Source organism: Mus pahari, chromosome 7 (genome assembly GCF_900095145.1).
Source record: "Mus pahari chromosome 7, PAHARI_EIJ_v1.1, whole genome shotgun sequence".
NCBI lineage: Eukaryota > Metazoa > Chordata > Mammalia > Rodentia > Muridae > Mus > Mus pahari.
In genome coordinates this window covers 99,054,681-99,077,180 of record NC_034596.1, presented here as the reverse complement: position 1 = coordinate 99,077,180, position 22,500 = coordinate 99,054,681, and the positions used below count along the sequence as shown (strand labels likewise).

The following is a 22,500-nucleotide window of genomic DNA, read 5'->3' as shown; positions in this document are numbered from 1 at the left end:
GGTGATCTCACTTGCTCTGTCTCTTGGCCACCAACTCTCTGGCTCCAAGAGGTCACAGGGCTGCCTCCAGGCCATTTCTAGGACAGGGGCCCCCGTGTTCCTCTCGCTTCCACACATTGCCCCACACACCCCTGGTTAGCCATCAAAACACCTAATTACCCAGTAGAATTAAGACTCTTAAGTTTATAGTTAACCAATTAGATTTATGTATTAATAATATCACATTTTACAAGACGCCAATACAATAATTTCAGGGCCAATTGATAATGATAAAACTTTAACCCAATTATTCTAGCCTTTAGATAATACCACATCGGCCTCTATTCTCATTCTTCCCCTTCTCTGACCTCTGTCTCCCCAACTCCTAGCTCCGCCTCCCTTTTCCTGTCCAATCACAGGCCTGCCACTGTCCTAACGTGATTGGACAGAGAAAATCCCGCAACATTTCACCCTTTCTATTTAATTGAAAAAAAAAAAAACTTTCAAAATACAAATTGAACACGACTATTACCGTCTTGTATATTGTGTGCTATAAGACAGACCTAACACCCAGTCCAACATTTTTGTCAATAAAATTGAACGGTGTCCTCTACCCTATCTTAAAAGACCACAGCTCTGCACCTGGCTATGTCCTGGCTTTACATTGTATGCCATCTGAAACCATCCTCTCAGATCTGTGTCATCTTTCTCAACGCTAAACAGCCTGGGCTGGCTATGAGACTACCAGTCTTCCATCCCGTCAGAAATCCAACATTGATCTACAATTTGCTTCTCAGTTCTATCTCCCCATCTCTCCCTTACAAGGGAAGTACCTGAGCTGCCTTTTGTTCTTTGTCCAGGCCCTCCTTTCCCTAGTCTTTGTCTCTGCTGGGCCCAGAAGAACACTTATTCTACCTAACGAGGTGCAACATGACCCCAGAAAGCCTGCTCAGAAAGCCAGGTGAAACCCCCACATCATTGTAGATGTTTTACATGATACCCAAATGCATGCGTGCATGCCCATAGACTGTGCATGCCTATGTCCAGGCACAGGTACCAGGGTTCACATAGGCGAGCTTGGCTTAGGTATGGGTGCACATCATGACTGAGTCAAGCCATAAAAGTTAACACTGGAGTTCTGCAAGAGCAGTGGGGGGCTCGCTCTCTAGCCGGGGTAGTAAATAAGTAAGTAAGTAAGGGCCTTCAGACATAGTGCCCTCTGATGAGGTGCTCTGGCATGAGATCATCTCTGGGAGGAGACCATGACTGTGCCTCCTTCACTGATGTGTGCAGGCTGGGAGCGCTCCAAGCCCCGCAGGACCCTGACTGTCCACGCCTGGTGCCTGGCTCTTAGGTCCTACTGTCGCTTCCTAAAGACAGTGGAAGATTGCTTCACAGGCATCAGGTTGCTGACTCACGGTAGGCAGAGACAGAGGAAGAGATTAGAGGACAGAAGAAAAACTCCACTCCCCAAACCCTGCAGCTGGACAAAAGCTGGCATTCCTCGGGAGCTTAGGAAACCCCTTCTAACAAAGGTGCCCACTCCCTTATCTCTGGTAGAAGGGACAAATGGCTCTCTGGGGTGCCCATTAGAACAGCAACGTTCATGCTGGCCAGCAGGCTCCCTCAGGATCACGGGTACCCAACTTGTCTCGCCTCTTCCCCAGTTTGAGCTCAACTTCTCCAGCTCAGGAACCCCGCCCCCTATTTCTCTTTATTTCCCCTATTTTGGGATCCTGTCCTTGGTGATCTCCTCCCCTCTCATTCTTTCTCTCATCTCATGCCCAAGTTCAACCTGCTAGGCATGTTCAGTCCCCTCTCCCTCTCTGCTCTGGACTCCTTCAGTTGGCCCTGGCTCTACTCTCCCTCGAATCTATAATAAAACCATTCTGATGAACCATACCTGGAAGCGGTCATGTCCTCAGCTTGTGCAGACACCAAATCAGGCAACCAACCCCCAGCGTCTCCTCCCTGTAGGTCCTAAAGATGCACATCCTCACGCTGCGTCTCTGGGAGGGTGCGAGTGTTAGCCCTGTGGCCACCCGTTCCTCTCTAGAGCCCCAGCAGCCCTTACTGAGGAAACTTTCTCCGTACAGGATCCCCAAAAGAATACATGCCCATCAAAAGCACTCAAGGAGGCCCACAGCGCCACGCGTGCGCATCCAGCCAAGGGTCGCTAGCCTTCCTTGGCTCCTTCGTCCTTAAACATAACTGAACACACCTCCAAAGAGCCTTCCTAGCTCCCAGAAGCATCGCAAGGCATGAAGCAGAAGCTAAGTACTAAGAGAGTATAGTATGGAACACCCTGGTCCTGTACTCAGCAGCTCGGGACAAGTGATTATGGTGTTCCCTGTAGAGGAATTTTAATCCTCTACATGGCTTCTCTGACAAGGAATCATGTCCAAAGACTTCTAGGTCTTTATGATCCAGCTGGAACACAGACACATTCTGGAGTACAGTATGGACCCTTACTACACACCTTTAATCCCAAACAATGAAAGTAAGGTTAGTTTATAGAAGGAAGGAGACATATTTGATAGTGGAATCTAATTGAGGGGCAGACAAAGTGTTGAATCAGAAAGAGATCTGACAGGGTGTGTCAGAGATATGTCGCAGGACAGGAAAGAGAGGTAACCTAAGAGAGCCCCAGAGAGACAGAGAAAGAGCTCTTAGGACCGTGCTCCAGCGGAGAAAGGAATAAAGGGTTTTTTGTTTGTTTGTTTGTTTGTTTGTTTGTGTTTTTTAAAGGGAAGAATAAAGACTAAGCCATGGAACACAGGGAACTGAGGGGCAGGGACACTCCACGCTCCACCCTGGGAGGACCAGAACAACCACGCAGTATTAGGAGGCAACTGCGGGGCAGAGGATCCAAGGCAGGCTGGGAGGAGGAAGGGGGGCTAGTAATTATTGGATGTTTGTTTGAAAACTTTACCAGTGGGTTTTGTGTATGGTTTGAAAGCCCAGTAAGAAGACAACCAAAATTAAATAGAAAGGAACCAATTAACAAAATGTAATTAACGAAGGGAGGGGAGGCTGTATAACCATGGAGCATGTGAGGTAATGACTATAAACTCATCACAGTAGTGATGGAGATGGTCTAATGGATAAAGGCAACATGAAACCTGAGCTTCGTGAGAGAAAGGCCAGTTCTGCACATTCCTGAGCCACCTCTGAAGCGAGCTTTAACTAAACACTGGTGAGGGCGATGGACTGGTCAGGGCGATGGACTGGTCAGGGCGATGGACTCTGGGCCAGATCCATCCTGGATTCCTAGAAAAAGATGAGTCACATTTTGCAGAGGCTTAAAAGGCAACACCACAAGGCCACCATATTTCCCATCAGGTCCAATCATGGACAAGCATTTATCCTGATGTGCTTCTTGCTTGCAAGCCTCCCTCCACATCCAATCAGGGCCAGGAGTGCACCCTGATGTACTCCCTGCGCACACACGATCAGGCACATCAGTACAGTTGGGCCACACAGATTTGTTCAAGGGAGCAAAAACCTGTGGTTTGCCATCTCCCATAAACCACAGCCTCCAGCATTCCAAGAAGTTCTCTGTCTGTGGGCCAAGTGAGGCTGACAGGTTAACTAACGTTGGCCATTACAGCATCTGTTGCCAGGTCTTGACGACTCGAGTTCAATCCCTGGAACTTACATGGTAGAAGAAGAGAACATATAAATTAATAAACATTCTTAAAAGTCATAATAATGCAGGCACTGTTATAATCGAGCAAGGATCAGAAGTCGGATAGACGGGCAATGAAATAAAGACACTTACATTTTATTCACTAAGTTGTAAAAAATAAATAAATAAACGAATGAATTCAGGTAGGACTGGAAAATGCTTACTAAAGAAACAGTGTCAGGAGCGCTGAGAGTGACAGAGGCAGAAGAAACAACTCCAGCGACAGAAACTGACAGCCTCTGGAGAGTGGGCTCTGGGCGGAGACCGAGGACTTCAGTCATCTTAATTATATGCTCGCCTCGGTTCAATGAAATAAAAAATAGCGGGTTTAAACTTCAAGGCAGTGGGACTATGACAGTGCATGTCTTATTTGCCCGTATTGCCAGGAGTGGGGGAGAGGGGCTGTAACAGGTGGAAGGTTGAGAGGGGGCGTGGAGGTGGGGGCTGGGGAGGAATAGAGACAGGAAGTGGGAGCTTAGCACTCAAGACAACAGGTGTCTCTAAGGGAGGCAGAAATAGACAGTGAGGCTGGCCACCCTGGTGAGGAGATGAAAGGAAACCTTGCAAGGGGCAGGCCTTACACAACCCTTTCCCAGAATGTCACAGGAGACCCCTCACCAGAGCTGCGCCATGCCACCAGGCAAACCCAGCCTTGGTCCCTTTCTCTGGGCATCACACGTGCTCACTGTCTTGTCTCTCCATCCCCTCCAGGCCTACACACTGCCTTCTGCACTGGGACCTTCTACCTCTTCAAGTCCTTGGCCACGGGTGACCAAGGAACAAATTCCAAAGGCCTGGCCTCCCTGGCTCTTGCTAAAGAAATAAAGATCTGAGGCCAGAGTTACTCCTCTAAGGCCATGGGGAGCTCGCTCTCAGACCCCCTCACCAGAGCTGTGCCACACCCAGGCCAGCCAGGGTGCACTTACGTACCCAGGCAGCTAGAGCAGAGATCAAAGTTCACACTCCAGCCATGCCATCGCTGGGCAATGACCTCAGACATGTGGCCTGGTCTCATGGGCTCTCTGTGAGGTCATCTGCTAAAAGGGAGATACTAGCCGGGCGATGGTGGCGCACGCCTTTAATCCCAGCACTCGGGAGGCAGAGGCAGGTGGATTTCTGAGTTCGAGGCCAGCCTGGTCTACAGAGTGAGTTCCAGGACAGCCGGGGCTACACAGAGAAACCCTGTCTCAAAAAAAAAAAAAAAAAAAAAAGAGATACTACCTCATATCCACTACTCTTTCGTGAGGAGTCAATGAAATATATAACCTCAATGTCTTAGTCAGGGTTTCTATTCCTGGACAAAACATCATGATCAAGAAGCAAGTTGGGGAGGAAAGGGTTTATTCAGCTTACATTTTCCACATTGCTGTTCATCACCAAAGGAAGTCAGGACTGGAACTCAAGCAGGTCAGAAAGCAGGAGCTGATGCAGAGGCCATGGAAGGCCTTTGGATGTTCCTTACTGGATTGCCTCCTCTGGCTTGCTCAGCCTGCTCTCTTATAGAACCAAGACGACCAGCCCAGAGATGGCACCACCCACAAGGGGCCCTCCCCACTTGATCTCTAATTGAGAAAATGCCCTGCAGCTGGATCTCCTGGAGGCATTTCCCCAACTGAAGCTCCTTTCTCTGTGATCACTTCAGCTGTGTCAAGGTGACACAAAACCAGCCAGTACACTCAATAACATGCTTGTCCTCTTATCCAGCTGCTGTGCCACATGGTGTCTGTCATAAACAAAACAAAACAAAACCAGGCAGCCAGATACTAGTTTCTTACGGCTGCTCCAACAGACATAATGGCTTCAAACACTGATGTATAGCCCACAGTTAGAGGTCTAAAGTCCAGCATCCATTTCACTACACTAAAACCAGGGTCTGTCCTCTTTACATGGGCTGCAGGGTTGACCCCCAGGCTTGCTTCTTGCCTCTACAGGCTGACTGCAATCCACAAATTCACAGCATTTAATCCCCTCTGTCCATCAAGGATACCCCTGGTTACATCTCCACTCTCTGACCTCCCTGCTCCCCCTGCTGGGACACTTGGCCAGGACCTACCCAGGGGACCCAGGAGCGTCTGTTGTCAAAACACATTTCCTAGGTCCCAGGTGGCACATTCACAGGTTCTGGGGAAGAGGGGAAGAGCATCCCACACATAAATGGATGCAGATGGACAGAACAGCATCCCTTACCCTCACCTTAATGCCCAGAGCTTTGCTTGGGAGCTCCAGCGTTGGTCTTACAATAACTCTAAGGTCTCTGTGGTAACATTTTCTCCCCAGAGATGCACCTTAGAGAGAGAGGGGGGCCATTGAAAGGTGCAGGCCTGGTGCAAACTCTTTTTTTTTTTTTTTTTTTTTTGGTTTTTTGAGACAGGGTTTCTCTGTGTAGCCCTGGCTGTCCTGGAACTCACTTTGTAGACCAGGCTGGCCTTGNTAGCCCTGGCTGTCCTGGAACTCACTTTGTAGACCAGGCTGGCCTTGAACTCAGAAATCCTCCTGCCTCTGCCTCCCAAGTGCTGGGATTAAAGGCGTGAGCCACCACGCCCGGCTGTGAACTCTTTAAATAGCTGAAACACGCTCTTGAAAAACCATCTCCTGCAGTCTCTTTCTGCCCGTGCTGTGAGGCATTGCCCCACCACACATTGCTGTGAGATGTATTTACTACCTTGCCATCGGGCCATCTTGTCATGGCCTGGAACCTCTGAAACTGAGCAAAACTAGATCCTTCTTCTCTAGTTTGGGTGTCTGTTAGTCAGAGAAAGCCAGCAGCATCGTTGGCAGGGGGTTTGACTTAGAGTGATGCACAAGGTGGGGAGAAATGGGAGACTTCCCAGCTTACCTGTGAGGGCTCTGAGCACTGGCTCTCCCAGGTTCAAAGTGTGTGTCCCTGAACAGTCAAAAGCTGAGCCCCAACCAGCTGCTGTGCAGCACAGGAAGGGACCCACCACGGAGGGCGCTGGTGACTTCCCAGGAAGGTTGTTCATCTTTGGCTGCCAAGCCTAACCCTGAGCACCAGCGATGGGCACATCAGTGTCTGGAGATATTTCCCACAGTGCGTCATGAAAGCACTGGGCATTGCCACTGTCTTTTCCTGGCACATGTACCCATGGGTGAAGTGTTAGGGTGCTGTGGACCCTGTACCACAGTCCTTGCTACTGATAAAAATGGGGTAGCCTCTGGTTAAACTGCTCATCTGGGTGTAAGTCCATATAACAAAAGCCCGACATTCTGGCTCATTAGAGATTTTCTTCTGTAACATGAAAGGGAAGTGTTTTTTAAAAACTCTTTGGCCTCGTATTGAACCTAACCATATTGATTCTACCTGTGGAGTGTCTTCTGCCTCAGTTTACTGTGACAAACACCATGACCAAAAGCAAGCTGGGGAGGCAAGGGCTAATGTCACCTCACAACTCCGGGGTTACACTCCATCACTGAGGGACATGGGGCAGGATCACCTTACAACCACACTCAGGAAGCAGAGGGATCAGGAAGTAGGTGGGCTATAAAGTCTCAAGTCCCTCCCCCAGTGACTGACTTCTGTGTGGAAATTGGCAGCTTCACGGGGTCTGAGCCTTGGGCTAGAAAGATGGTTCCTCCTAAAGGTTCCACAAATGTGTTAAACTGGCCACCAGCTGGGGACTAAGTGTTCGAATGCTGGAGCCTGTGGGGGACATCTCACATTTCGGGCCATTACAGGATTTGATTTCTCTCAGCTCTGATTTACCTGGCTCACCCTGCTATGGCTCACCCAGCAAGGAGAGCAAGACCTCCCTGGACAGTCTCAGACTCCTCCCCGAGTGAACTCAGTAGGGCTAATGAAGCTGGGGGTGTGGCTTGTTGTTGAATTGTGGGCTTATTATGCAGGAGGCCAAGGGTTGGGTGTCACAAAATAAACAAACGGAAAGTTACCCTGTATCCTAAAACCATTATAAAACATATAGTTCAAATTAAGCTGAATGACAGTCATGTGACTACCAGTCTATAGCACTAAAACCACCTGCAATTAAAATGTTCATTCTTGGGCTGGAGAGAGGGTTCCACAGTCAAACATGAGTTCTACTCTTACAGAAGACCTGGGCTCCGTTTCCCTGCACCCAAGTCTGACGGTTCCGGGCTGCCTTTATCCCTACCTCCACGGGACTGAACATCTATGACATCATCTACTGTCCCTAGAGGGCTGGTCTGATGCTGTTTGTACAAGGAACCTGCGTGTCCCTGTTTAATCCTCAGAGTGACCTCTGATGCAGACCACTGAGGTATTCCTCAGACTTGCAGGAGGTAACATCCTCAACTTGCTACCTGGTTACAGCGTGCAGGGCACATAGAAAGCAATTCCCAGTTAACCTCTGGAAAGAACATCACACACACCGTTCTCTGTGGCTCTGACAGGATCTCGCTGATTCACAGGCTGAGTGGGATGGTTCCCCTGCAGCCTATCCTGGTCCAGCTTACACTCCAGCGAGAATACTTACAGTGTTGTTTTGCTAATTTTTTTTTTTTTTTAATCATTTCAGGTTTTTTTTTTCCCCCAAAACGAGCCTTAAGGAATACAGGGATTGTCTGGGAAAAGCCAAAAGCAGCCAGAATGGATAAACAGGTCACTCCACAGCTTGTGTGACGGCAAGGGACAACCGCTGACTGATGTGGGACCCACAGCCTGGCACTCATGCTCAGGTAGGAAAGCCATCTGCCAGTGGTATTATTCCCAGAAGACAGAGCTGCCAGCCCAGGCAGGCCGCTGGGCACAGCCTTCCTTCTGGGGCTCCTTCCTTAACTAAACAAAAGGTTTCCAGGGGCTTCCAAGGTCTATGAGGGACCCATGCAGGCCCAGCTGCCTGCTCAAAGGAGGTGAATGTGCAATTAATGCAGTAAAAACCTTCACAGACTCATGTGCCTTTTCTTCTTCCTTCAGCCTTGACACTGGTCACTGGTGAGAGCTGTCATCCTCTGACTGGGTCCCTAGTGAAATGGGGAGGTGGCATGCTTGGGCTGTAGCTCTCCTCCCCTTCTTGGGAAACCCCAAATTCTGGGAGCCTAGTATACCCTGTGTACAGGGAAGCCCATGAAGCCTGCCACTCTACTTCAGGAAGGGAGCGGAGCTAACAATGTCTGAACACAGAAAGCTTCCCTGGGCCGGCTTCCAGGAGGCCGCTGTTCATTCTCTGTGCCCCACTCATGGGAAAAGGCAGCCTTTCTCCTGCCTCTGTGACTTCTAAGCTTTAAAAGTCTGAATGTGGCTTCCTGCAGAGCCAAACACACTGGAGGAGAAGTGTCCCACGGGTGAGGGTGGGAAATCAGGTCCTCCACACCAGTCTCTGGATCGATGAGCCCTGGAGAAGTCCCACCAGGACACTGGACTGGAAGACAGACATAGTTCCAGTGATTTCCTCTGAGAACCCAGTTCATGAGAAAGAAAATGTGTCAGAGGCCAGCTCATGCCTTCTCTCATCACAAGGGGACATCCCTCCTGCACAGCGTCCCCACCTGGCTCAAGGACACACTGTACAGGCGCTCCCTAGTAGCTGAATGGTGAATGAGGATTACTGTTAATTTCTCAAAATCAGAGGACGCAGGTAGGTCCTGGGGCTGTACCTCAGTCGATAAAGTGTTTGCCTGGCATGACCAATGCCCTAGAGCCTGTTCTCAGCGCTGTGGTGGCAGATGGCCGACATCTCAGCACTGCAAGGTGGAGGGAGGCAAGAGGATCTGCGGGTCAAGTCCACCTTTGGCTACGTGATGAGCCAATGCCAGCCTGGGCTGCACTGAAAGTCAGAGGGAGGGACAGGGAGAGAGGGGCAGCGTGAGAAGCACAGGGTGGCAGAGAGATGGGGGAAGAATGGAAGAAAACACAAAGGCGGCTAGTTCTCCACATCCTATGGATCTGTTCTTGCTGAATTTAATTACTCTCTCTCACACACACACATGCATGTCTGTGTTGGCAATTTATTTTAAAAAAACAACTCTAGCCACCACATTTTCTTCTCTGTCCATCATTTCCCTTTTACAGGAAGTTACAAAAACATCAGGGGGCTTTGCCATCTCCACAACCCAAACAAGAATCAGGAGTGACACCCGAAGCCGGCCGGCAGAGAATAAAGACAACGTAAGAACAGACCAGGGTTACAGCAATGCAGGACCACGCCATTGATTTACAGTGCAGTGGTTGTAAGTTCACCAGAGGGTATTCTGAGCCGGAGACTAAAGTGAAGCACCTGCCCGCTCGCAAGTCAGGAGGCCCAGCGCAAGCAGCACCACAGCAGGACGCCACCACAGCAGGACGCCACCACACAGTAAGGCTTTCCTGGCCCGCGGATGGAGAGGGTGCTCGCTCTGCTCAGTGAGGACCCGGAGCCCTCACTTGGAGTCTTGGTCCTTCTCATCTATCAGGGCAGAGCGGATACCCAGCTTTTTCAGTTCCTCCACTAGGTCCCCATTCTGGTGCATCTGCAGAAGGATGTCACAGCCCCCCACAAACTCGCCGTTGAGGTACACTTGTGGGATGGTTGGCCAGTTGGAGTAGTCTTTAATACCTGTGGAGAGATGGAAGATGCATCACTGAAATGATCAGAAGGGAGCCTTCCACCAAAAAACGCCACATCCAGCACTCCTGGCAGAAATCCAGGCCTCCTCCCCTGCTCCTGGTCAGCGATGACTTAGCAGGTACCTCCTCTTCTTCTCTTTCAACCTTTAGCCCTGAGGTTTTCATGAGAATCAAGTAAAGTTCTTGGTAAAACAGACACATCAGCCGGGGGACTCACCCCAGGGAATCCTTGGGACTGTGTAACCAAGGCACGTGAGCCAGGCAAAGCTATAATTATCCACATAGGCCATGTTTACAGAGGAGAAACACAGATCCATTTCTAAATGTACTATGAAGTCCACCCTGGACTCACTGGCTGCCTGGGTGACCCCTCTGCCTTCTCCCTGCAGCTCTGAGTGGTGAGGGCCACCGCTGACCAGCACTCAAGACGCTGAAAGCATTCTACCCTTGAGGGTTACTGAGGAAAGGCACAAGGAACTCTGTCTGGCCTATGGGACAAGATTCCTAACCCCAGGTCTCAGCTCCCTGGATGGGCTCTGCAGAGCCTGATAAAGACAGAAATATGTAGCCTGTGGGGAGTAGTATTAGATGCAGTCTGTGTGTGTGTGCATGAGTATATATGTACACATGCACACATACAACTGTGAAGAGCTGGGAATACAGCCCGACAGTGAGAGTGCAGGTCAGTTCAGTTCAGCGACAAACAAATTAACAGCGGCATAAGTACTATAGACAGCTGTTTTTAAAAGGCAAAAACGAGCACACAAACCATACACCAAGTGAGTAGGTGCTTCCAGAAACACAACAGCACTCAAGTCTGAAACCCAGCCGGGGGGGGGGGGGAGCTTTTTATGCAAACTAAAGCACTCGGCTTGCTCGTACTACCATATCATTCAATATTTGATTTCCAAATGTAATTAACAAATGTGAGTTATGTCACAAGGGTCTCAAGAGACAGTACACTTTCTTTCTAGAGTTCCTGTCTTTCTCTACAAAGCACCAAGTTGCTGAAAATGACAGAGTTGGAGGGAGACTGGGTTACAGCTCTTATCTTGTTTCTCCAGACTGAACATGGAGAAAGAGTCACAGGCTGGGTGTGGTGGCCCACCCTTGTAAAGCCAGCGCCCGGCTAAGGTAGGCCTGGACCTCACAGAGAGGCCCTCTCAAGAAGCTGAGAGGCTACAACAGAGGGCAGATCCTGCCAGGCTTCACGGCATCCAGGATTGGGCGCACTGAACTCCACCACACTGCTGTGGGGTGCACACAACTCTGGGCAACTGCTCGGTGTGTGGGGCGTGCAGATTTGGTTTCTGTCTGCACCTTAAACTTGACCCTGCAATATAAACAGCCTATGGGGCAGCCGCAGATCTTTATGGCAAGGCAGGCGTGGACGCTCCCTGAGTCTCCTGGAGCCTGCATGTGAGTCCCTGAGGGCTCTGTGCCTCCCAACCCTGCCTTCCTTACTGATTGAGCTTGCTCAGGGCCCACTGCTTTGAAACCTATCCCAATGAAACTCCACTCACTGCCTGAGCCCTGCCCCAAACCAGGACGCTGACATCCAGAACTAAACAGTGCCATTGTTTTACACTCAACTGATTTCTATCCAAGGGTGACGGGGTTTGCTGGGGCTCAAGGGCCCTCAGACACAGGTCATCTTGGCAGGAAGTCATGGTGGACAAAGCAGGAAAGGCAGGACACAGGGTAGCACTCACTTCATCCAAGCCCTGGGCTGGTCCCACACGTGAGGCTCTGCCACCAAGTGGCTCTCAGACACGGTCACAGTCTGGCTCAAGGACACACGGCAGCTCCTGGCAGTCCCGGGTGCCACAGGCTCACGGGTCACTGGGATTACTTTGGTTGCTTGCTGGGAGCTTTTTTATTTTGTTTTTAGCCCAGGTTGGTCCGGAACTCCAGCTGTAGCTCAAGCTAGCTTCAAACTTGCAGAGTTAGGGTACCGAGAGGGTAAATAAGTTACCCACAGGCACAGAGTTAGCAAGTGGTGGATGATCCAGGAAGATCTCAGTTTCTAAAGTCTAAAGCCAGCCTCTGAACCCATGACCCTCAGCACAGCCTAACCCACCGACAGCTACCTGCTCATTGCACACGCATGTACAGTCCACGGGACTGACTCACACCTCTGACGTCAGTGTACACAGACAGTACTTACTGGGCCAGTGGTATTCCTTGCCACTTACTTTTGACCAAACGCGTCTCTGGTATCTAGCCACCTCAACTACACCAGGATCTAGCTTGTTTAAGCACAGTGTAGTTTTACCCTGCATCACTGAACCATTTGCTGATCCAGCCCCCTAACAGACCAGGAACCCATCTTGTCATTCTCCCCCACCACAAGCCACGTGGTCATAGACACCTTACACGTGTATCTTATCCTATGTGAGACCTGGTGGGGCTAAACCTCTTCCTGCCTTTGTGAGTAAAGTTTTATCGAATTCAGCTTGCTCGCTGAGTATGCAGCATCCAACTTCCAACATGTGCCAGAGTAGTAAGTACCTATTTTCTTGGATGTTCAGACACTGCTTCATAAACACTTACAGGCTGTGGGAAAAGGACTGGAAGAAGAAACTGAAGAAAACCAAGTTCACAGGCGAGGCACAGCAGGGTTCAAAGAATGGCTTTAATACACATGAGAGCCAGAGAGAAAAAGCCTGGGACACAAAATCAGAAACCAGCAGGGAGATCACCATGTCCAAGTGACAGCTAGGCCAGCTACTCTGACCATGTTATGTAACACACACACACACACACACACACACACACACACACGGCAATGCCACATAGGCTTATGCATCAAAAAGTTAGTTATAAGGACAAGGAAACATGGAGTAACGGTTATGCATTCAAAAATGTTCAGCCCCCTACCTACCCTGGCAGACACTGCTCCTGTTATAAAGAACACGTAGTGGTGGGCATGGGACTATCAGAGCGGTCACAGAGAAGTCTGTGCCGTGACTGTGAATAACACCAGCCTCGCCTTAGCATAGTAACAGTCACAGAAAGCCTGCAGGCTACTGTGCAAGCCAGGCCCCTGGCCTCCAAGGGTGAGATGCCATGTGCAGACAGGTAGGATCTCACAATGCTAGCAGCCACAGGATCGATTGCCCAGGGAATCATGAAGCAGCGTTGTGCCCTGGGTTCCTCAAGAGCCCTGTGGCTGTGGCCTGTGTGTACCCCAGGTGACAAAGTGAGGACTGTAAGGCTTCTCTGCACCGCTCGTCCTGGATCCTGGGTGAGAACCAGAGCCCTTTGAAAACTCTGGCACGAGGGAAAAGGACAAGGACAGACTGCTGCCACAGCGGCCACAATGCAGTGGGACAGACAGGTGAGAGGGCCCCTCCTTGCTTGCCAAAGTGAGCATGAGCTGCCCGCCCGCCTGCCTGCCCTTTGGCAAACTTGGGTGTTGACAAAGTCCTCTTGAAAGGCTTGACCTGGCTAGCAAAGGACAACAACAAAAAATCAAGAGTTTTCTTCTGTCTTTTGAGCACCTAATGAGAGATGGACGACAGAGCAGGTCTTCTTACTCATGCTGGTTGTACCCACTCTATCTAACCTCCAGTTACACTAACAGGAGTGGAAAGTCTAAGCCACAGATCCTCAGGCCTCATAGTAAGCGAGATATCCACAATGCAGCTGTCTGCTGAGAGCCACGCAGGTAGGTCCCAGCTCAGAGGCCACAGAGTAGCCGCTTATCTTCCCCTGCAAGGAGCCACCTCTGACCCAAAGCTACAGCATGCCCCGAGCCAGATAACCCCAGAGCCTCACAAGCAGCCAAATTGTTAGCTGAGGAGGAAAACACAGGGTTCAGAGCACAATGCCTGGCTTGCCATCATTCCTGGTAGCACTCATTAACTTGCCTCCCTGTCGCTGCTTTACCGCAGAGCTCAGCCCATCAATACTATCACAGGGAACAAGTGTGGGGTCAGCCACTTAACAACATGGAGGAAAGTGCTTTGAATGCCATCAGGTTTAATAATAAAGTTGCTGCCACTTGGTGGACGCCTTCCGTGCCAGAGAGGATGACATCATATACAGTAGAGAAGGGGATGGGGGAATTCCCACAATGCAGTGCAGTCTGGCTTTGAACCGGTGATACCCCTGCCTCCGCCTGCAGAGAGCTGGGATTATTGAAGTGAGTTACTATGCCCGGTTGTAATTCTTATTTTCTCTTGTTTCCCCGTGGTCTCTGCCAGGTTCAGTGTCATAATCTTCATTATACTGGGAAGGAACTGCAGTAGGCTGTGCTACAGACCCACCACAGACGATTCCAAGCCAAACCTGCTCTCCACGGCCCAGCCTCGCCAAGAAGAATGACCATACGATGAACAACTATAACCAGTAGTTTCAAACGTTACATACTCCATTCTAACATAGACAAGTCTCCTTTCAGCACAGTGACCAACCCAGAGCACTAGATCAGTAAGATGGGGGGACGACTTGAATACAGGGTCCCCCAGATTCCACTGAAGGAGGAGCAGGGTGCGGGGAGAAAGCAGCTTTCCCATTACCCGGCCCACCTTGACCAATTCTTGCCAAGGATCAGGACCTGGCCTTTCTTTTCCCACTCACAGCAAGCAGAAGTCTGAGAGAAAGGTGCCTGCCCGGTACTCTGTATAAAGGATTTCAACTAGAAGTCAGGACACAGTCGCTTTGCCTTGGGACCAGTGAAAAGCTACAGGTCTGGCGGTTCTGTTCTCTGCCCTTTGGGCCCAACCTGGCCGCAGTTTGTTCATCTGGTCGGGGGTTCAGAAGTCTTCTGAGTGGCTTCCTCTTCCCGCTGAGTTTGCACCATGCCCTAGTCCCCACACACTGTTCTTTGGTGCTACGGTACCTAAAAATCAAAGTTCGTGTCTTTCCCAACGTGAGTCCGGATAGACTATGGTGAAACCCTCTCTCCAGCAAGAAGACAGTCCCTGACCTCGGGGCCTTAAGCATTATTAGTCAGCCTTTGACCTCGTTAGGCACACAGAGGCAAGCCTGAAACCTCTTCCCTACATACGTAGTCGCATCAGTCCCTCACCTAGGAAGTAGGCTGCTGGCTTCCAAGCCCTCAAATTGTCCCCAAGGTACTCGCAGTGAGTTCCCCTCTCAGCCAGCCACTCCCCAGTCGACCTGCTCAGAGGGGATCTCGATGCCGACTACCCCCCTCTCCTATGCAGCCAGAAACTTCTCGCCCCGAGGTGGGCCGAGGCGAACCCCTCCGCCCATGTGGCTACACAACCAGGGCGGGCCCTTGCTCCCCGGGATCTGCTCAAGTTCACCGCGCCCTCGCCGCCGGATCCCACGGGCCTGACCTTGCCTCAGCTCCGGGTCGTCCAGCACGTTGTAGGCCGCATAGTCGCGGACACCGTGTAGCCGCAGGATCTGCACCACGGCGTTGCTGAAGCCGCACTGGGGCTGCTCGGGCGTCCCCTTGAGGAACACCACCACCTTGTCCTTCTTCACCAGCGCGTCCAGCTGCTCCGCCTGGCCGCCCGAGCTCGCCGCCCGCACGCCAGCTCCGGGCAGGCCACCGCCCCCAGCGCTGCGCCCCCAGCGCAGCAGAGCCGCCGCCGCCCGGCTCAGGGACGCGCTCATGCCCGCTCGCTGTCCCCCGCCTCTGCGGCCACTCCAAGGCTTACAGTGCCCGTGGTGTCCGGCCGGCCCATCGGAGGCTCTCATTGGACAGGCTCTGGGATGAGTCTCGTGATTGGACAATACTGGCTCAAGTCCACCAATCACATCGCTTACACCGTAGGGTGGGCCTTCCCTGGGAGCCGCGTCCTACAGGCTTGCTAGGGAGCGAGGACGACCGCTTTGCGTGTTGGTTGGACAAATCGGACGTCCGTCAGTGAAGGGCATGAAGAGGCGTGGCTAGAGGAAGCCGGCTTTCCTCTCGCGGGCGTTCGAGGCCTGGCCGGATGCGCCAGGATGATAGGGCAGGCGCAAGGCGGGGCTTCTGTCGCCCGCGGCACGCCGGGAAGGAGTCACGTCCAGACGCAGCTTCCGGTTCCGTTTGCGGTGGCTGATTGCTACGGTGGCGCGGCCGGTGGTCCTGCGATGGCGTGCCCCAGAGAGGAGGTGGACCGAGCCGCGAACCTGGCGTGTCCTGGCCTGCCCGGGGCTCCAGGCTCGGACCCGCCATGCACGTGGACAGCCAAGGCGTGTCCTGCTGCCCCCCGTGGGATTCTTCCTCTAGAATGATTTTTTTATTTTATAGTATAAAGCTATAATTATTGTGTGTGTATGATCTGCGTGCATGCACCTGCCACGGCGCGTGAGTAGAAGTCAGAAGACGACTTTGTAGTCAGGTCTCTATTTCCAACTTTTTATAAAGGGTCCGGTGATGGAACTGTGGCTTGCAGGGTAAGTCCCTTGGCTCGCTGAGCCCTCTCCCTGGCCTCTAGAATGATGCTCTTCTCGTAGAAACGTGTAAAGTGCTCCAGCCGTGGGACGGCTGGCTTTGGGGTCTCGGTGACCCTTCTGCCCACATAACCCCTTGTTACCGGGGTCGGGAAGGTTTATTGAAAGAACAAGGGAATTAATTGATGGGTTGCCGGACCCGCCCTGTGGCCGTTGTCTGCAATGTGGCTGAGGCAGGAGGGAGGATCTGTTGAACTCAAGAGTTCTAAATAAGCCCGGGCCGTACAGCAAGACCTTTTTAAGAGGGAAAACAGAAGGTGTGAGGATGTAGGTCAGTAGTAAGTCGCTTTCCTAGTGTAAGCGACGTCCAGAGTTCCACCCCAGCCCATGCACACAGACAGTAATGAAAGAGTGTTAGTGTTCTCTTAGTGAATTCTGGTGTAGGTGATGATGGCCCCAGGGTGGAGGGCTTGCTTGGACATCTGCTGGGGGTGGTGCAAAAGAGTGAGCAGGCGCGTCGTTTTATATATTGCTTGACATGGACTTCCTCCTAGAACAGAGCCCCAGGCGTGGTCGGTGCTCACACTGGTAGCATGCGGACCCAGATCCTGGCCAGCAGACCTCCGCGGCCTGCGATCTAATCTGCAGTCTTGGCCCTGCGCTGGGTTGGCGGTACCCTAGAGCACACCAGACTTGGCAGAGAAAGCAGACTCCAGAGGAAGCTGAGGCATGCCTGCTCGAGAGGCAGCGGGCCCATGTGCAATTTTCCTCTGATAGGGCCTGGGTACTGTTGCCACGGTGATAATGGCTGTGCCGTGTCATTGTCGATCCACCAACAGTCAGAGAAGCTTGGCAGTCAAGATATTGTTTAGCAGACGGAGCGGTTTCTGTTGGACACTAAGTACTGCTACAAAACCTCGAGCGACTAAGCGTGTTGCTGAAGATGGCCTGTTTGCATCCGGGGAGTGAACATAAAAAATCAGAGAGTTCACGCGCATGAGCCGTGGAGTCTGCTAAGCCGTGGCTCCGGGGAAACCGGAGCCACTCTATCTGAAGACAGATGGGAACCGCCTGGCAGGTTCCTTATCATTGTGTTGATTCCTGTTCTTTTTCTGATGGCAAGGTCCAAACTAAAATCTTGTTATTTTGCAGATCCTTTGATTCCAGGCTTCATACAAGACGTTTACAAGAAATGCAGAGGTAAAACAGCTGCTCCGAAAGCCAAGCTTTTGTGTCCTTAACTGCATAGTCACCCCAGCGTCTGGGAGCCCTTATTCATGTTTACACTGCTGTAAGTAGTTTTAAATAAATAAATCAATAAATAAATGCTGGCAATTTGCTTCTGGGAAGCCGTGTATCTTGTCTACTCTAAACCGCCTGATTGGCTCACTGTTTACTCTAAACCGTCCGATTGGCTCACTGGGTGAAGGGAAAAGGCTTTGCAGACTGCCCTGGGGACCTGGATGCAGAGCAGTGGTGGCAAACAGCACGTTGCTAACTATCAGTGGTAACAAAACTGGCAAAAAAAAAAAAAAAAGAAGCAGCTTAAGGGAGTGAGGGTTTACCTTGTCTCCCAGCTGGAAGGTGCAGACACATGCTGGCAGCAGAGAGGTGAACTCCGCTGCCCACCTCCAGGTCCCCATCCTGCAGGGATCAGCGGCTCCACCTCCCTACTTAAACCTTTCCAGAAGCATCCTCATAGACAGGCACATCCTCAAGAGTTTCCGTGGTGACTGTAAATCCCGTCAAGGTGACAGTGAAAACTGAGCTGTCATACTGACTTTGTGTACAGTTTGTTGGCCTAGGAAAGAGTTTTCTCTTTAAGTCATCAGGTATCTTAATACAGCTGTCACGTAACATTAAAGTTAACCAAGTCCGATTTGCCAAGCCCGATTTTCAGAAATGAAGCACCGCTGGCTGGTCGGAGTGGCACTCACATTTGATCCCAGCACTTGGGAGGTGTAGCCACATGGATCTGAGTTTGAGGCCAGCTCAGTCTACATAGCGAGTTCCAATCCAACCAAGGATACGTAATTTAATAAGGCTGTCTTAAAATGTGTGTGTGTAAAAAAAAAAAAAAAATGTGTGTGTGTGTGTGTGAGTGAGGAGCGAGATGTGAGACTGTTTTGGAGACATTGCTTTAGAAATCTTAAAGTGTGAAGAAGGTGTGCGTCTAAAGCATCCATCAGCACAGCACGTGGTGTGTGTCCGTGTCGCCGTGGTGTGGGTCCCCAGTGGGGAAGTGGAAGGGGAGTTTGCTTTCAAGGGTCCTAGGATTTGGGTAAAACAACAACATGATTAGACTGCAAAAGTTCACCTTGGCAATATGTGACTCAGGCATCTCACAGTGTCTCCTTCCTGTGTTCAGACGAGGCCCTGCTTCCATTCCAAAGCACTGTGATGGCAGTAGGAACGGTGACTGAGCCTTCTGTGTCTTAGCCCACACTAGCCAGGGTGGGGACTGTGGGGCTAGGTGGACTCCAGCTCCTGCCCCCTTTCCTTCTGTCACACCTCGTGCTACCACCTGGTGTCCTTTACAGTAACCAGCTTTTAGAAGAGGGGAGGATGGCTCAGTGGTTAAGAGCACTGGCTGCTCTTAAAAGGGGTTTGGGTGTGTTCATACACCAGGTGACCTGTGTCTGGCCCTGCTGTCTAGAGCTTTGAAGGTACTGCCCTAGGAGAAAAGTGGCTCTCTGCATTAGAGGGGTGGAGCCTACAGTAAAGATGGCTCTTGGGACCCAGAAACCCACAACCTGAGCTGAAGCCTGACCCACCCCTGTGTGACACTAACAGCATCAGCTCAGCCCCGCCATTAACCTGATGCCCAGGCAACACCTAAAGGCATGAGGAAACCCAGGCAGAGCCAGCCTTCCCAAGAGGTAGCAATGCCTTTGAATTTTGACTCCCTTTCTCTCTAACACAGCTGATTTATATTTTACTTTCGGCTTGGTTATGGTTTAATTTTTGTTACATTTCTTGAGATAGCCTTGCCATTAGAGCCTTAGGCCTAAAATGAGACCCTCCCGCCTTAGCTTCCTTGAATGCTGGGATTACAGGTGTGTCCTGCCATGCCTTGAAGCTATTAGAAGTACTTAACCGATCTTAGCTGTGGATAACCTATTCCCTACATCAGAGATTCTGGCTGGCACAGGTCCTCCTTGCTTTGTGTGATCCAGGAGTGACTGGGTACGTAGAGACAGACGGTGTGTTGCAGTTGGATGAGGTCAGCCTAGGAGAGACCACAGAGACGGTATATGTTGTGAAGAGCCGGAGTGTGAGGGTGTGGTCCTGGGTTCTAGTCCTAAAGATACCGAGTATTGAATTTTCCCACACTTGTATTTTCTCTCCTTGTGTTTTGAGAATGGTCACTGGAGGTTGTGTATATTTCAAGCTTTCTGCTGTGTTTCCCTCCTCCTGAGCAGTTGCCTCAGTGTGAGATTGTCCTGTGTCTATATTGTGAGTTTTGTTCTCCAGACAGAACCTTACAGGAAGCCTAGGGTGCAAGGTGTGGCGATGTGTGTCTGTCATTTCAGCAGCACTGTCCCTGCGTCCAAAATGCCAGAGGTACTCACAGGCACAAACCACACACCCAGCCTTATGTGTCTTAAAGTTGTACAACTGTCGGACTTTGTTTTATTGAGAAACTTACACCGAGTGTAAAAGGAAAGGTTTCCTGTAAAGTTGAATTGATTAAATGGTGTGTTTGCAGCTATCCGTGAGCCACCACTGCTCTCTGAGGCCAGCACTGCCTCTTGCTTGAGGAGCTCCAGAAGAGGGAGAAGTGGAGGGGCTCGGGGAGGCAGGGGTGGTAAAGCACCCAGGAAACAACTGGCTTCAAAAGCCGCTCGCAAGCATGCACCCTCTACTGGACAGTGAAGAAACCTCATCGTCACAGGCACTGAAGTCAGAGGCTATTAGAAGTCAACCGAACTGAACTTCTGATTCGCAAACTCCCCTTTCAGCATCTGTAGCAAGAAATTGCTCAGGACTTCAAAACAGATCTTCCAGAGTGCAGATACTGGTGCTGTGCAGGAAGCAAGTGAGGCCTATCGGGTTGGCCTTTGTGAAGATACCAAACTGTGTGGTATCCATGCCAAACATGTAATATGCTAAAAGATAGCCAGCTGCACATGCAGAGAACGTGCTCAAGAGTCCACTATGGGGCTGGAGAGATGGCTCAGTGGTTAAGAGCACTGACCGCTCTTCCAGAGGTTCTGAGTTCAATTCCCAGTGACCACATGGTGGCTCACAGCCATCTGTAATGGGATCTGATGCCCTCTTCTGGTGTGTCTGAAGACAGCACAGTGCACTCACATATATAAAATAAATCTCTTTTTTTAAAAAAAAAAAGTACACTATGAGAGGAATCATTTCATTCTTGAAATAATTTTTTTCTCTTCTTCCTGTTATCAGTAGTTCTGAATGTTAGATACTTTTCCCATGGGGTCAAAGGTACCCAAGTATATGATTGGGGGTGGAAACAGAGGGGACAGAATCAGGTATTGGCAGCTTCTCCACGCTCATTTGTGTGTGTATTTTTAATATAAATTCAAGATGTAAAGCATTAATGCAAGCAAAATGTTTCAGTGAACTCATTTTCAACAGTTCAACTTTATAACAATAAACCTGTTAGATTTTTCTGGACAATTCCAGCATTTGGGTTTTTAAAACATAAGTAAATTTCATATTGACAGAAACTAAATGGTGTTTGTAGCATTTTTATCACCCAGTAGACTCCATACATTCACTATACCTTCTGAGTTGTCCTGTATACAAGTACAAGTTTTTAATATTGTCTGTCCTCTGCGCTATTCCTATGTTTGCTATTAAAATACATTAAACTCTCTGTATATGAATTAATTCATATATATATATATATTTCATATATACATACATATGTATATATGTATTATATATGAGTTAAATGGTACAAGAATTGGATGAGCAAGATGACTTAGTGGCTAAAAGGGCCTACAACCAAGCTTGGTGACCTGAGTTCCACCACCAGGTCCCATACAGGAAGGATTCTTCTCCCCTACCGCCTGTTTAATATGCAGTGCTGTTTTGCTGTCTGGGGTTGGGTTTGGCTTTTAACAGAAGATAGTTTCTGTCACTCATTACCTCCCAAAGACTTGTGAGGAGGTGCCTAGACCACAAAAACAAGGAGCCAGTCAGCGTCCCGGGGCCAGGGGCCCCTCTGATAGTCTCAGCCATAAGAACGTGTGTTTTCTTCTGAGGAGTGACGGCCTCTGACTCCTGCTGAGTCAGAATTTCACTCAGCGTTTCCCAAACCTTTGAGGCTAGATAATTTCATGCTTCCAAAACATCACTATCATGAGAGTCCACTGCACACAGGACTCCCCTCGCCAAGAAAGTTACCCCAGGGTTCCGCCCGGGCTGTCTGCATTAGAGATGGGGAGATGGAACTTTTCATTCTCTTTCAGAAAAAGACTGGAAAGGGTCTTTAAAATTGGTGACACTTGTTAGCTCTAAATGCTGTATTTTTGAAAGTGTAGCTGGTAAAATTCCAGAGGATTTTAATTTCAACACACAAAAAAACTATTCTACTTTGCAAAAATGCAGAGGGAGCTTTTAAATTTTTTATTATTATTATTATTATTATTATTATTATTATTATTATTATTATTATTATTGCAAAGACCTCACTGGCAAGTTGGGCGCTTTTATTGCCTCAGGGCGAGTTACACTTGTGTGTGGGTGCCTTCCCTAGGTGGACTGAGCCCAGCCTTCCTGTGACTTTTTTTGTGAAGCCCTGGTTGTGTGAGTTAGTTCTACCCTGACCCTCCCATCCATCCGCACATTTGCCTTCACACAGCACAGCTGCAGCCCTGAGATAATTCATACACGTGCTAGGCCATCTAGGGAAGCAGGGAAGATCCTGTCAGTCTCCCCTGCCCCCCCCCCGACACACACACCC

General features: G+C 50.2%; 1 protein-coding gene and 1 non-coding gene across 2 annotated transcripts; one reads left to right on the top strand and one right to left on the bottom strand.

The window, feature by feature from the left end:
• Positions 1 to 9,529: 9,529 nt before the first annotated feature.
• On the bottom strand, positions 9,530 to 15,873 carry Glrx5 (glutaredoxin 5). Its single transcript, XM_021202290.2, has 2 exons — positions 15,515 to 15,873; positions 9,530 to 10,194 (listed from the first exon to the last, which is right to left on the bottom strand). Exons 1-2 carry the CDS (start codon positions 15,795 to 15,797, stop codon positions 10,019 to 10,021), a joined length of 459 nt encoding a protein of 152 aa, XP_021057949.1. The 5' UTR covers positions 15,798 to 15,873; the 3' UTR covers positions 9,530 to 10,018.
• A 1,328-nt stretch (positions 15,874 to 17,201) lies between these two features.
• Positions 17,202 to 17,477, top strand: LOC115064439. The gene has a single exon (XR_003844290.1).
• Positions 17,478 to 22,500: the final 5,023 nt, after the last annotated feature.